Source organism: Chelonus insularis, unplaced genomic scaffold, assembly GCF_013357705.1.
Source record: "Chelonus insularis isolate UGA/USDA-ARS -01 unplaced genomic scaffold, ASM1335770v1 contig_70_pilon, whole genome shotgun sequence".
NCBI classification, from domain to species: Eukaryota; Metazoa; Arthropoda; class Insecta; order Hymenoptera; family Braconidae; genus Chelonus; species Chelonus insularis.
Window position 1 is genome coordinate 1,392,464 of NW_023276716.1, and position 14,527 is coordinate 1,406,990.

At 28.1% G+C, this 14,527-nt stretch overlaps 1 protein-coding gene across 3 annotated transcripts in view; it reads right to left on the minus strand.

The window, feature by feature from the left end:
* The window catches only part of LOC118070952 (uncharacterized), a 171,906-nt gene that overhangs the window by 128,871 nt on the left and 28,508 nt on the right, over positions 1–14,527 (minus strand). For all 3 annotated transcript variants that reach the window (XR_004690826.1, XM_035089850.1, XM_035089852.1), the window contains exons 2-3: positions 13,865–14,033; positions 8,556–8,694 (exon numbers count right to left, since the gene is read on the minus strand). Coding sequence is in view for 2 of the 3 variants with exons in the window: in XM_035089850.1 (XP_034945741.1) it covers positions 8,556–8,694; positions 13,865–14,025 (300 nt within the window). In the remaining variant the exon portion in view is untranslated. The remainder of the gene's footprint in view (positions 1–8,555; positions 8,695–13,864; positions 14,034–14,527) is intronic.

Here is a 14,527-nt window from a genome sequence, read left to right on the forward strand (position 1 = left end):
TTCAATTATCACGAGCAATTAAATTAATCATCACTATAGAAATGGTCAAACACACTTCAAGCATTTTATTAAGAGAAACCCTAAAAGAAGGGTCACCAAACGGTATGTTTATTTTATAGCATAATTAAACTTTATCATTATTATACTCCCTAAAAATAAGAACCTGTCAAATTTTGACGTTTCTATTTGAGACAAAATTCCTCAAGTGGGCCACTAATAAATCAGTACTCTGAGTATTTATAAATATTATATATGTCTTGTTAGGATTTAAAAAAATAAAAAGTACGTATTTTTTTATTTTTTAAAATTTTAATTTTTTGAAAAGTTATTAATAATCAATTTTTTTTGCAATTTTTCACGTAAAAATTTTTTTCTTCCGATTGGTTCGATGAATCTTTATAATTTTTGGTCAGTACTTTGAGAAATAATAGTCCTTCCTAAATATATTTTAAAATTTTTTTTTTTCATGTAATGTTGTTCAATAAATTGATTTCAGTTGTAAACAATTGACAATTATTAATGCTTCTCAATTAATTACAACAATAAAGAAAATATATTTAGATTCCTCGCTCGATTTCGAAAAAATGAGAAAAAAAAAAGTTAGAAACTTGCATTAGGTGAAAGACTACGTTCATTTGTTTATTTCGTTATTCAACGCGCTGTGAAACAACTCTGACGCGGTGCGACTTGAATGCTATTCGTGAAGTAAAGTATATAAAAAAGGGATTACAGGTAGACAGGATCTTAGTATTGTAATAATTATTTCATTGTTTTATTATATATTATTTATAAATTGTTTATAACATCGGTTTAAATTAGGTTTACATTGAAATTAATCTTTAGTTACTCTTACGTATTAATGTAGTTTTCGTTATGCTTTCAGTGACAGATTTTCTGGATTCTGAAAATTTTCTACATAATAGTTTATTTCCATTTATTGGGATAAAACAATGATACTGACGAGTGCATTTTAATGTTTTAATCTTCTCATATCGAGGCTTTAGAAATTCTTCATTTAATTTATGATCTTCTTCTGAACAGAAGTCAAAATTAATATTTTTGAAAAATTTTGTTGCCCACTCATACATAAGTTTTGGCGAAGTTATGTTTTTGTCACCTGTACACTGTAAACTCGATCGATATGCATGTCTTTTTACCGTCCCTCCGATTCCATCGCAAGCCCCTTTACCGTGCGAAGTGGCAAAAAAAATTCCATTCAGCTGTTATACCAAAATCTTTTTCATGATTTATTAAATTAATAAAATTAAATTTATTTTTATACTGGGACCCAGCACCGTCAGAAAAATAATAAATTTTTTTTATACCTTCCAAATCAATATTTTCTTTTAAATGATTTATCAGTTTAGAGTTAAATAAATATACTGAATTAGCATCGTGTTGAAGATGTTCAGAAATTATTACATAATTTTCATGATTTATGACATTGTCTTTTTTGAAATAAATTACATAGGGGTGCAAAGTCACTTGAACATTAGCCCAGTGTTGTGATTGAACCGCATTCTGAACTTGACAAGTATAATTTTCAGCAAAATCTAAAGTTACGATCATTTCCCCGTCCTCCATTGAATTTTTCATTTTTCGAAAATAAGCTGCTTGAGATGTTGTCAAAAAATCATGCTTCGCCAAATCAGGAAAATCATTTTTCAAAAGTACTAAAAATTCTTCTTTAGATTGTAATTTAGATAAGAGCTCGCATCTATCTGTGCTCGTCCACTGATTAAAAGTTATTTCTGAAATTTTAGAGTCCTGTAATAAAATCTGCAACTTATCAACAACTATACTCGTACCAGGACATTTCTTACAATCATTGAAATAGCAGTCTGATGTTGGACTTTCACAGAGAATATCTTTTAATGCATCTCGATACGTATAATTGAAACTTTCACCTTTTTGAATAAATTGTTTTTTCATCCCTTCGAATTTTAACCTCATATTTTGGTGAATCTTACAAACGCAAACGTTGTGCGTCCCTTTTTGACCGGATAATATACATTCTTGCGGTCTTTGTTTACGAAATGTTGATAGTGACATTTTAATTTCTGGATTTTGTTCTTCAAATTGTTCATGTAAAGTGCCTAGATTATTTAAAAGTAGTCTTTTTTGTTTCTGTATTCTCTGATTATTTTCTACAACTGATATGTAATCTTTTGCACCCGGCATCACTCTACTAACTTCATCAGACAAATAAAAATCTTTAATTTTTTAACAGTTGAGTCATTCAAACACCGACCACGTTTTGGTTGAGGACAAGTTCCATATCCTGAACTTGCATGTAATTTCTTAGCTCTTGATGCCATTCGGCGAGACACATTTAGTTCTTTTTTCATTTGACGAATGCTCCAACATAAAGGTGCTGTGGTTAAAAGACTAATTTGACCAGAACGAGTAGTTTCATTTGCAATTGCACTCCTTAAATCTTTAGTCCAATTTTCATCCATAGGAACGTATCTGTTGGATTTCTGTTTAAGGTCAATATGTTGTCGTAGCTTTTTAACGGGTGATAATTCAAAATCCTGTAATAATCAATATATAGTTCGAATCCTTAAAATGATTCATAATAATTCGATTAAAATTATAACTAGTAATATTTTAAAAAATAAAATAATTGATTGGTTTCAGTCAATAATTTTTTTTTTTAAGTAAATATTTCTTTTGAAACCAAAAATTTTTTTTCGTTACATTATTCGAAAAGCTACATGAAAATATACCTACCTTGTTATTCATATAAGAATCTTCATAAAAATCGACTTCATTATCACTGTCACTATGTGTTTGAAAAATCGAAGAGATTCTTTTCCTTACACTATTGTTAGAGACTTGCGGTTGTGGAGTAATGTTAGACTGTCTGTTTACTTGACTTTTACAAGACTGACAAATATAAAATCCTACTAAATTTTCAAATTTTGAATTCCATTTATGTGTTACTAGAACAACGTTTTTGTAAACACAGTTATGCCCTTTTTTTTTTAAAGGATTACAACAAGAATTTGCTCTTGGCATTTTAAACTGATCTATCGACTATTTTTTCAATATATGATATGTTTATATATTTTATAAATTTATATAGTTTATAAATTAAACTAGAGATATTAAAAAAAGTGAAAAAAATTGTAAAATAATAATGTATTGAACACGATACAAGGACACACTTAACGGGTGAAAATATAAATGTATGTTTTCCATAAATGTCATGCAATTGTTTTGTGTCAATTGAGACGCTTCGCGTAGGAGTTGCTTCACAGCGCGTTGAATAACGAAATAAACAAATGAACGTAGTCTTTCACCTAATGCAAGTTTCTAACTTTTTTTTTTCTCATTTTTTCGAAATCGAGCGAGGAATCTAAATATATTTTCTTTATTGTTGTAATTAATTTAGAAGCATTAATAATTGTCAATTGTTTACAACTGAAATCAATTTATTGAACCACATTACATGAAAAAAAAATTTTAAAATATATTTAGGAAGGACTATTATTTCTCAAAGTACTGACCAAAAATTATAAAGATTCATCGAACCAATCGGAAGAAAAAAATTTTTACGTGAAAAATTGCAAAAAAAATTGATTATTAATAACTTTTCAAAAAATTAAAATTTTAAAAAATAAAAAAATACGTACTTTTTATTTTTTTAAATCCTAACAAGACATATATAATATTTATAAATACTCAGAGTACTAATTTATTAGTGGCCCACTTGAGGAATTTTGTCTCTTTATTAAGAGTCCCAAACGTAGATATACTTCGTTGATTGTATAAATAAATTTAAAACAGTACTCCAAAATGAATAAATTAAAAAAAATTAGATAAATAAAATTTAAACACAATCTCTAAATCATTTTGAAATTTTTTCCGGGTTAATAAAATTGAAATGAATAACCATGTAGCCGTTATCACACTTCATTGTAATAAAAAAATTTCTTAGTTTAAATATTACCATTTATTTCATTAGGTAAATTTAAACTCACGAAAAAATGTCATTAATACAAGTGATATTAAGCCCGCATTATATCTGTAGTACTGCTCTTACGCCAGCCAAAAGTTCTCCGTGACCATAAAGGGCGTCAAACAAATAGTACTCAAACACGCAACGTTGATAATCGCCCGCATATGATAGTGACGATATTTTCATTAATTGATAGAAAGCACGAGAAATAGCTAAGTAAGATGTAGAAAAAATATTCACCACGAGAGAAACACAGAGTATATATACCATGATATCAGTGAGAACCGGGCGAAAATCAAATAGTGCTTTACGTTGAAATGAATTGCATTGAGAGAAAATCTCCCTATGAGGAAACTGAGCCAAATGCTATCTAATGGACCGAGAGACAAATGCCACAACAATCTCAACGAACCACGACCCCATCTGAACCATCACGACAGTATCGCACAAAGATCCTACCTATCCCTCTTACCCTCCACTACTTCTTTCTGTCACTTTCATTTTATTTTCAAGACTCATCTTCTCGATTGGGGACGTTCTAACTTTTCAATCAGTCTCAACCTCAATCCAGAGGGTTGAAACATCGAAATTTACTTGTATGTTCCACACTTTTTCTGATACATTAATCTTTCAATTACGTAAATTTATTATTTACTTTTTAGGTTATTTATTGTAAAATTTGCCATATTTCACACATGGATTATTGTTGGCTCTTTTTATAACGAATTAATTTAGCAAATATTTTCATTACATTTGCAGAGCAATTTTATTTGAATAAATAGGGTTTATTGATGGCTGATGGATCCATTATTTGAGTAAACAATCAAATAAAGACTTGTCACTGAATATTTATTGGATCAAATTTATTGAAAATCAAACACAGTTATTATCCAATGTTTTATAAAGCAAGTTTTAAAAATTTTTAAATAATTATTTTATGCTTTTTTCTTTTTTAATGAAATGTACCTAGCGTCATAGAACAATAAAAATGCAGTTTACTATGAGCTTTTATATTAAAAAGTATCAACAAATGTATTTATTTTATCTATTGTTTACCATTTACTTTTTCAAGCATTATTGATAAATTGTTACAGTGTTCATTAAACATTTATAGTATCCATAAAAAAATTTTGTTCTCATAAAAATGGCTTTCATGCATTGTGTATTATTTCAAAAAAGTTTCTAGAATAAATAGAATTTTCCGACTTGTAAAAAAAATGCCGACTAAAAAAATTGAGAGCTCTAGTTCTGTGTTGAAAAAAAAAAATGTATAACTGAGTAAGGGGACAACTGTAAGTGGAGGAGTGAAAGCTTTCAAAAAATATCATTTTTTAATAACTTTTTGAATCGATTTCCAACTATTTCTGATAGCTCACTCACAAAAAATATATTCAATTAATTTTGAATATTTAAACTATCCTATTAGATGTATTAAATAATTAATATTTGAGGTGTTAAAGTAATTCCTTTTGATATGTGCTTTTAAAACTTTAATTGTAGTGAATGATAGGGATGAAAATGTAATTTAAAGTTACCAAAAATTTCTGCAAAGTGATTTTGATGAATGCCTCGAATTGAGATAAAAAAATCTGATCTATTGTAGAAGACTGGGAGAGGAAAAAAAAGGGGGAAATTCGAAAATTGCTGACTGTGATATAAGTGTAGACATAACATGAAAGACGTTAGCGCTTTTTTTATACGACACAAAGTAGCACTTTGCCAAATGACTCGAAACTTTTGAGGGTGCAGAAGTGAGTTTCGACCGATTGTATGCCGTGAGTTCCTTTCAAAAACATAGAATCTAAGGACCATTCAATTTTCTTGATCTTTTTTTTTTTTATTCTATTTATAAAACAACTTAAACTTTGTTATTTCAACATTTACATAATCTATCAAGATATATAAATAAGCTGATACTTTTTCTGTGTCAATTGATCTTTTTTAAATCTTTTAATCACAGCCGATAAAAGCACCGTTTACGATGATATACAAATAAATTGAATCATAAAAAAATCGAATAGTAAAATATTGGTAATAACGTAAATCTAGCATAGTAAACCACATAAATATTTATTGGAATACCGAAAAGGGAATGAAAATAAAAATAATATTCAGAACACATCGAGTCGAGAAGTGGAAAAAAGGATCACGCAGGATCTGCACCCTAAATCCCTGTTCGTACTCCAATATAACCTTTAGTATTTGTGTCAGTACTCCAATACCACCATCATCACAACTACACAATTGTCTCTGGAGTATATAAAACAGTACATAATACAAGCCTCAATACTCTTTTTTCGGTCGGCCATGAATTAATCTGTCTGAAGGGTGAATGAGTGACGATTAATTTTCAATCGACAATCAATCAATAACTCTTAATAAATATATACATAAATAAATTTTATCATTTTGATTTTTGGCAAAATTTGATCATCCACTACATAAATGTGTTAACAATGAAATTTAATTTTCTCCAATCCACTAGTTAATACACTGAAACAAGTTTAAATAAAAATAATTATAACAACTTGAGTGAACCGGTAATAAGTCGAGAGCTGTGATAAATATCACCTAGAAGTTACTAAAACTTTGGTTAATTTTTCTCACAGCTCTTGAACTATTCCTGGTTTACCCAAGCTATTGAGATAATTGATATTCAATAAGTTTTTTAATGTATCATAAACAAGTTTGAATGAAAAAAGATATATATATGTTGAGTATAGTGACTATGGGTATGATTATGTTTTACTCTTCAACTACCCTACTATTATCATGAAGCTACCCATTGTATAAATAATTACTAAATGGCCCTGGTCTTATTGTCTCTTCCGGGCCTGAATTTACTTCCTTCTAAGTGTTATTACTACTTCATTACTACTCTCCAACAACTATATTTAAACATAAATAATTACTCAATTAATTTACTCTTTCATGAGTGTTTTATCAGGTGAGGCATCTCAAAAATAAAACAAACTATGTTTAGGATTTTAAATTTAAATTAAAACTCGAGTAATCGTAACTTTTATTAAGAATTTTTTTGAAGAGTGTAACAATTAATAAATGATTTTTAAATAAAAAGTTATGCGAATATTAAAAATTCATCTTATTATTAAGTTCATGATTCCACACTAAAAAAAAAATAATTAATTTCTTTGCCAAAGTTTAATTTGTTTGGAATTTTTCATTTTTATTCTTTCATTATGAAGTCCAAGAGAATCATGGAATGTCTAGTTTTTTTCCTATCAAGATAAAATTGTGTGTTTGCCAAGTAATATTAATCATAAAAACAAACATGAGCTTTATTAAAGGCTTTAATGAATTTTTTACAGTTGAATTAATAAAAAAAAATTATTGTAATATTTTAATTAGTTTTAAAATCATAAAAAAAATCTTAACAATAAAAAAAAAATAGTAAATAAGACTAAAAATTAGCCAATTTACCATAAAGCTCAGAGTTTATGGAAGCAAAATATCTTGATATTGCCAAAGAAAAATGTGGTTACTCAAGCAAGAATGGCGTAGTTCGATGAGCGGAAGCAAGATAAGGATATTAAAGATGAGAAAATAGAGGGATAAAAGTAAAAGAGTCGACAAAGAATTGAATTAAAAACGCTGACCGCGTCTGCTGTGTTCTCAGTTCCACAATAACACCCCAGGAAAAATCCTTTTAAAGGAATATATAAATGCTTTATTTAATTTCGGAGTTAGATCACAGTAGCAACTTGTAAAAGAACATGGTCAAGAAAAGATCTCAAGTAAATGGAAAAAACCTTGGGGTCTTTTATGGACCAGACGTGAATTCAAAGTGTAACTCATCCTCAAGGAATGTGATAATTAAAAATACTTGGTTTGCGACTTAGTTTTTGCATAGCGGATTAAATGCTTTGGGGCTATTCACTTAAAAATATATATTGCGCAAACAATTTCTCATATGCAACATGACTAACATAGAAACAGTTGTATTCACTTCACCAGTGACATTTCTTTTTATTAAATATCACATAGAATGGCATGACTAGTTTTTCAAATATTTCTCAAACATGATATGTATTGTATTTATTAAATTTTTTATCACAGACATATGAAAATTTACTCACACAAGGTAAGCTAACTTTATTCAATTGAAAAAGGATTATTTGTAAAAGCTTTAAAATTGATTTTACTTAGAAAATTTAATGATGAAACGTCTTTGAAATATAATTACTTATTATAAATGATCAAAAATGAATAATTAAAGTATGAATGGTTGAAATAAAAAATTTTTTTAAAATAATATTAGCATTTTTCCTCCAATGTATCAATTCCACTAAGCAAAAAGCTCATAAAAGCTCATTTTTAATTCTATGATATATTTTTTCAACTGATTATTGTTCGAAACAAATTTTTTCTGTTAACTAAAAAAGTATTTGTTTCTTTTTTTTCAAAGTACTTCCCTTATTGTTTATTTTTCATGTTTTTATTGAACAGATATTGAAATAATTTCCAATCGAATTATTTAGACTTGCTCTTTTTTTCTATATCCTAACATTCTACCAATGCCTTTACGTAATAAAAATTGATAAAAATATACAGACTAAAAACTTTAGCTTACCATAGATATCAGACGAGGATTTATCCATACTTGCTGCATATTATCGTCCAAATATCTCTTGGCAATTTTTACAATATTCCCATGCGGTTCTTTTTTTTGTTGAGAAACTGTTGGTGAAACTTCGATATTAGAATTATTTCTGTAAAAAGAAAGGAAAAATATTATAAATAAAAATAAAAATAAGTAAAAAGAAAATGCGATTGAATTTGTAAAGTTAATGTGAATCATAAATATGATATAATTAGTAAGGAGTTTATGGAAATTTTTTGTTCTCCAAGGACTCAAGCCTTTAAAATATACGAAATTTATTTTATTGTAATAGCATTCTCTAGTGGGGTTTTTTGAGTAGGAGTTTAGCCGCATGTAAGACCCTCGAAACTCGATTTATTCGACAGCGCAGACAAGGAGTTTACGTCCCAAAGTTTTATTAACTTTTTCTCTGGGGAGAAAAAGCGAGTTGTGGAAAAACCAGGTGGATTCCAGACGGCATGTCAAGCTCAAGAGAATTCCAGTAACTGTTTTGATACCGTGGATTTTTTTACCCTCATGCATATATACCATTATATACTTCATTCAAATCCACATCATAATAGTGCCGGTATACCTATTCTTTCATCAACAGTTCGAATTATACTTTGATTTTAACGCACGCCCCTGGAATAAAGTTCCCTGATCCCATCTAGAATAATGCTTTCCTAAAAAAGAATAAATCAGAAAGTATTATGCAATGAAAATAACTGAATTAAATAAAGAATTAAGATAAAAAGTTGTTGAACATCATTTTCAAATATGTGGCGCCCTATGTTAGGAAAGCATCCAACTAACTAGCATTGCAGAGCTTAAAGCTTCTGATATCTACCGGTAAGTTCAATGTGTCCCGAAGAGCATGAAAAACACCCGCCGGCAATATAGAAAACTTATCTTGCCAAAGAACTTAGTCCGTACTTTGGCGGGTAATTATTTTTCAAGTTTTTAAAATGCCCGTAAAGATCAAGGGTGCTCCTTAAAATGTAACTGAACTTTATTAAAAAAATATAAACTCCAACTCTAAATGATAGATTTATTTTCCTTTCACGTTTCATTAACATAGTAATCATTTTTCAAAAACAATTTTTTATTTTCTAAAAAACATATCAAAAAGGATTTTTATTAGGCTCAATAACGCTTATTAATTATTTTCTTTTTTATACATAATTATCAATTATAAGAGCACTTTGACTTAATTTTAATTTTACTGGTAGATGTAAAGCACTTATTGTAATTAACTTCAAATAAAGGTATCTTGAAAATTGTTCTAATAATAAGTATGATTGTATAACTCAAATTAAATGCTTGTTTTAAAGTAAAGCATCAACTACCTATCCCTGTCTGAAGCAAGATTAGCCTAACATTGGACCAAAGATAGCTAGACTGGCTAAGTGATGAGTCAGAAATGGACCAGTTTTGCTTTTCTCTAGGGTAGTAGGTAGACAGTAGTAGATATAATTATCTTATTAGATAGTTAAAATAATTTTGTGATTTTTAAAAAAGTGTTCTCATATGTAAAAACAATTTTTATTCGGACACTCACAGTTTAAACTCATTGATAGAAATGATAAGCCACATACAACATGCAAGGAATATTTTTTCACCCCTAGAACAATTTTTTTTCTGTACCATGACGCGTGGTACTTGATAAATCATACAATGATAACCCATTTATTTATTATGATTGAACTGACGGATATCATATCATACACTTTGATAAAATTAAATACATTTGATTCCTATTATTTTTACATTTTCAACAAGGATAAAATGCAATTTATAGACCACTGATATCACCCCTATTGAAATGTCAGCATGCCTGGAACCAGCAGGAAACCAATTCCTGGTGTCAAACTCAAAATTATCTGATTAAATTCACGAACCTAAGTAATTTGTTACATCTAATATTATATCATTACTTTATTGTTTAACAAAAATCAATTTATAATATTAAATTGATTATTACATTTAATAGACTTAACAATTTTGTCTCAAACTTGTGATTTGTTAATCCCCTACCTTCCCTAGTAATTTTCCTAATAGTATTCTCCCTTTAAACTTTAATCAATAATGACATTTTGATTTCTATTTATATCTATCCACTGAAAGTAATTGAAATCTCTTTAATTCAATACGTCAAAAACAGTTTAACAAAAACATTTTCATTTCCACACAATCATTATTCACACAGAAACGATAAAATTTACTTTCTTTTCACTTCTTTTTATCAAAGATCTACACTTTTTTTTCTATTCTATTTCTGATTACGATCGAATACCTTCTTTAATTTATAAAGACATCAAATACAATATGAATAAATTATGCAAATCCCAACGATTATTCATAGTTTAAAAATGGACATTTATAAATTTTTTATCCCATGGATTTCATTAATATTGAAATATTGATTTATACTAATTAGCTAGACAATCCTGAAAACAGCTGAATTTTAAGTATGTGAAATAAGTAATCTTTTATTAGAAAAAGATATAACTTAATATATTTCTCATCTTCATGATGATTAATTTTCATTGATAAAATATTTTAATTAAATGTGGATTATGAAATGATGAATGGTGATGGATAAATACATTGATTGTTGACTCGCCAATATTAATCGAACGATGATTTTAGAAAATATGAAAACCTTTTCGATGATTCAGCATTATCCTGTGTAGCGAGTTAACAATCGACATTCGTTAAATTATAACGACTCGGCAATCTTCAAAGGATAGTCCATATCACAAGAATCCATTATCACACGCACTTGTAGCTTCCAAAGGCTTCATATCGCAAGATTATTATTATTGATTAATGGATGAGAGCTGATTAAAGAGGCATTAATATCTTATAGGTACACGAGATACATGAAATGTCACATGTCTATTTTCATTTAATTACTATTTATTTAATAATACTGTTTTTAATTACGATTAATATATTCAAAAATTCATATTGGTGTACTTTTAATTATTCTATTCACTCAAGAGTTTCACAATGAAATAGAAATTTCGACCTCAGTCTGTAAATTCTATAGTCTGAAAATTACGAGATTTGATTAATGAAACATTGAAATTCGTTCGAACTCTCAATACAGTCTGGTTTCCGTGTGAAATACAAATTTCAAGCATAATTCATTAGCGTAAAAGCTTAACTATTAACACTACCTTCACTCTACACAGAAATAATGGATATACAATCAAGGGGTTTATTAGTGAATATATTTATTTACTTCTAAATACCAAGACCAAATCAACTAAAAGGTAAAAAATAAACAACTGTTTTTTTCTGCAACGTAAAATAAATTTTTATTATCATATTGAAGTTCATGATGCATTGTAAAAAGAGATGTAATATCATTTTATAGAAAATATTAGTACTTTACAACATGTTTGTAGAATCACATGCTACAAAATTTATCTCTACACTTCCTGCTACTATGAACATTCAAATGACATTCTCTTGCTTTAGTACCCTCTCGACACTGATAGGAGAATTTATTTGGAGCAAAGAATGTTTGTGAATATTTGATATTTATAAATATTTAATAAATTCTTCGTTTTAATATCCTGTTCAAGAAAAATAACTTAGAATTCTATTGCATTCAACATAAATAAATAAACAATTATTTATTGCAGTTGATAAAAAAGATTAGGAAATTCTTTCGATAACTTAGTGATAAGTTTTCATTTATATTCCATTCACATCATTGAAAATATTATATACTCATTATTTATTGAATCATATTAATTTATTCGTATAAAATAAATTTATTTATTTAATGTATCGTATTATATTAATATTTAATTCATGCCTAATTTGTTATTATTATTTATTAATTAATCAAATAAAAATTTATTTTCATTCTCTCACTTCACTACTCTTCATTCATAAATTCAAAGCATCAAAAATCAGTTCTTACCTCATCCAATCAATGATAAATATTCAAATACAATTATAATATTAACATCTTTAAAGACTTTTGAACTTTATCTCATTATTTTTATGCTTGAAATATTTACAAAAAACTGTACTCATTAGACTTCTGTCAATAATTAAAATGCATCACAGTTGAAATATACTTTTTATTTTCAACGATGAATTTTTTTTTCCTTAGTAATAACAACATTAGTCGCAATAATAAATTGATTTATAGCTGCTTTTTGCGTTAAAAAAGGCATTTAGAAATTTAAAATATAACCACTAATGAATTTTTTCTCCTTAAAAAGGTTTGTTGAAAAATTCATATCAACTCAGACCGCACGATCGAACGCCATTCGCTCACCAGACAAGTGGGCACTCATGTTCCCTACTCCCTAGTCCTAGCCTCATCTTCAGTTTTTTTTTTATCTTTCTCTATATCATTTTTTTCTTTTTCCTTTCAGATCCTTCTACTTTGCGATTAAGTATTAAACAGTTTGACGCCTGTCACTTCAACTAGTAATATTACTTGTCAAGGTATAAATTACATGCAGTTATCAAAATCGGTTATTTCTTATTATCATTACTTCAACTACATCAATATCTTCCACAATAAAATCTCAAGAAATCGCTATTTCCTTAACATAGCTAAAGTGTTATTGGAGCCAGTAATTGGAGAACTTTCTTTAATTTGTGGTCACATAACGTGGAAACTATTTAACAGAAGCAGTCAAAAGTGAAACAAACTGCAATACATGCCAAAGATGACCACTCTCGTTTTACTTCTCCAACTCCCATTGCTTGCAACCAAACTAATCCTCTCTACTTAATGACTTTGCACCAGTGCACGCTACTACAATTGTAAACTCCCATTAAAATTTACCCCAGGACTATCTTTACCAAGCGCAAAGAGTATATCATTATATTCAACAGATAATGAGCCAACATTTCGCTTCACGATTAGCTCATAGAAATGTATAAAATAAACTTTTTATTGGATTAAAATTGTTTTGAATAATTATAGTTACATTTTGAAACTTTATGTCAATTTTAAATGGGACGGACTTACTTATCTCATTCGAATGAATGATTTTCTTATGAATGAATAGTCATTAATTGACATTTATGATTCACATGATTTTATCATCTCAACAATTTATTACTTATTATCCAATAAAATTATTTCTTAATTTATCTTATTGATAATTTTTTAATTAATTAAATAATGATTCCAATTAAAGATTAGTGGAGATTTTTTTTGAAAGAGTGTTTTGTTGAATTAAGATGTTAATTAATTTATTATAGACATTTAGATCTTTTGGTAGACAAATGATAGAGTTGATTGGAGAACTATAACTTACCTCTGTTTATTATTAGTGACAATGGGCATGGGAGTAGGAATACGAGGTGGTGGAACAGGAATAACTTTTCTTCTTCCATTAGCGGTTTGGTGAGCCGCTGAGGTGACACGTCCGGTTGGAGCAATTCGTCCCGCTGTTCGAGGTTTCTCCTTTGCCTCCATGGTTTAATCTAAAAAAATAATGTCATATATAATACAAGTGTAAAGCACATTGAATTTAATCAGTATAACATGACAGGGAATTTATTTCTAATTAAATGTGAGAATTATCATAAGATTTATCTGATACAAATTGCAACTATTCAAGTTGGATTTATTTAATATTCTACTTCACATTTGAATAATAAAGAAGCATTAAGATATGACATTTTTTCCAATTAAAATGTTAAAGTATTTTAAAATACTAGTTGAGTGAGATATATCAAGGAATATTTAAATGTGATAATTATAAATGCAAATCTTTGGGAAAAAAATGATAAAAAAATCTATTGAATTGCAGAAACATCAGTTTTACTGATTAAGAAAATGTCAACTGTAGAAAAAAACTTTCATTACATTTCAACTTCAATTAAATCTGGAGTTAATCCAGACTTTTTTTCGCATCCTTCTTCTCTGAACTCCATTCACTACCGAACAATCAATTCGTTGTGTATCATGTCTCAAT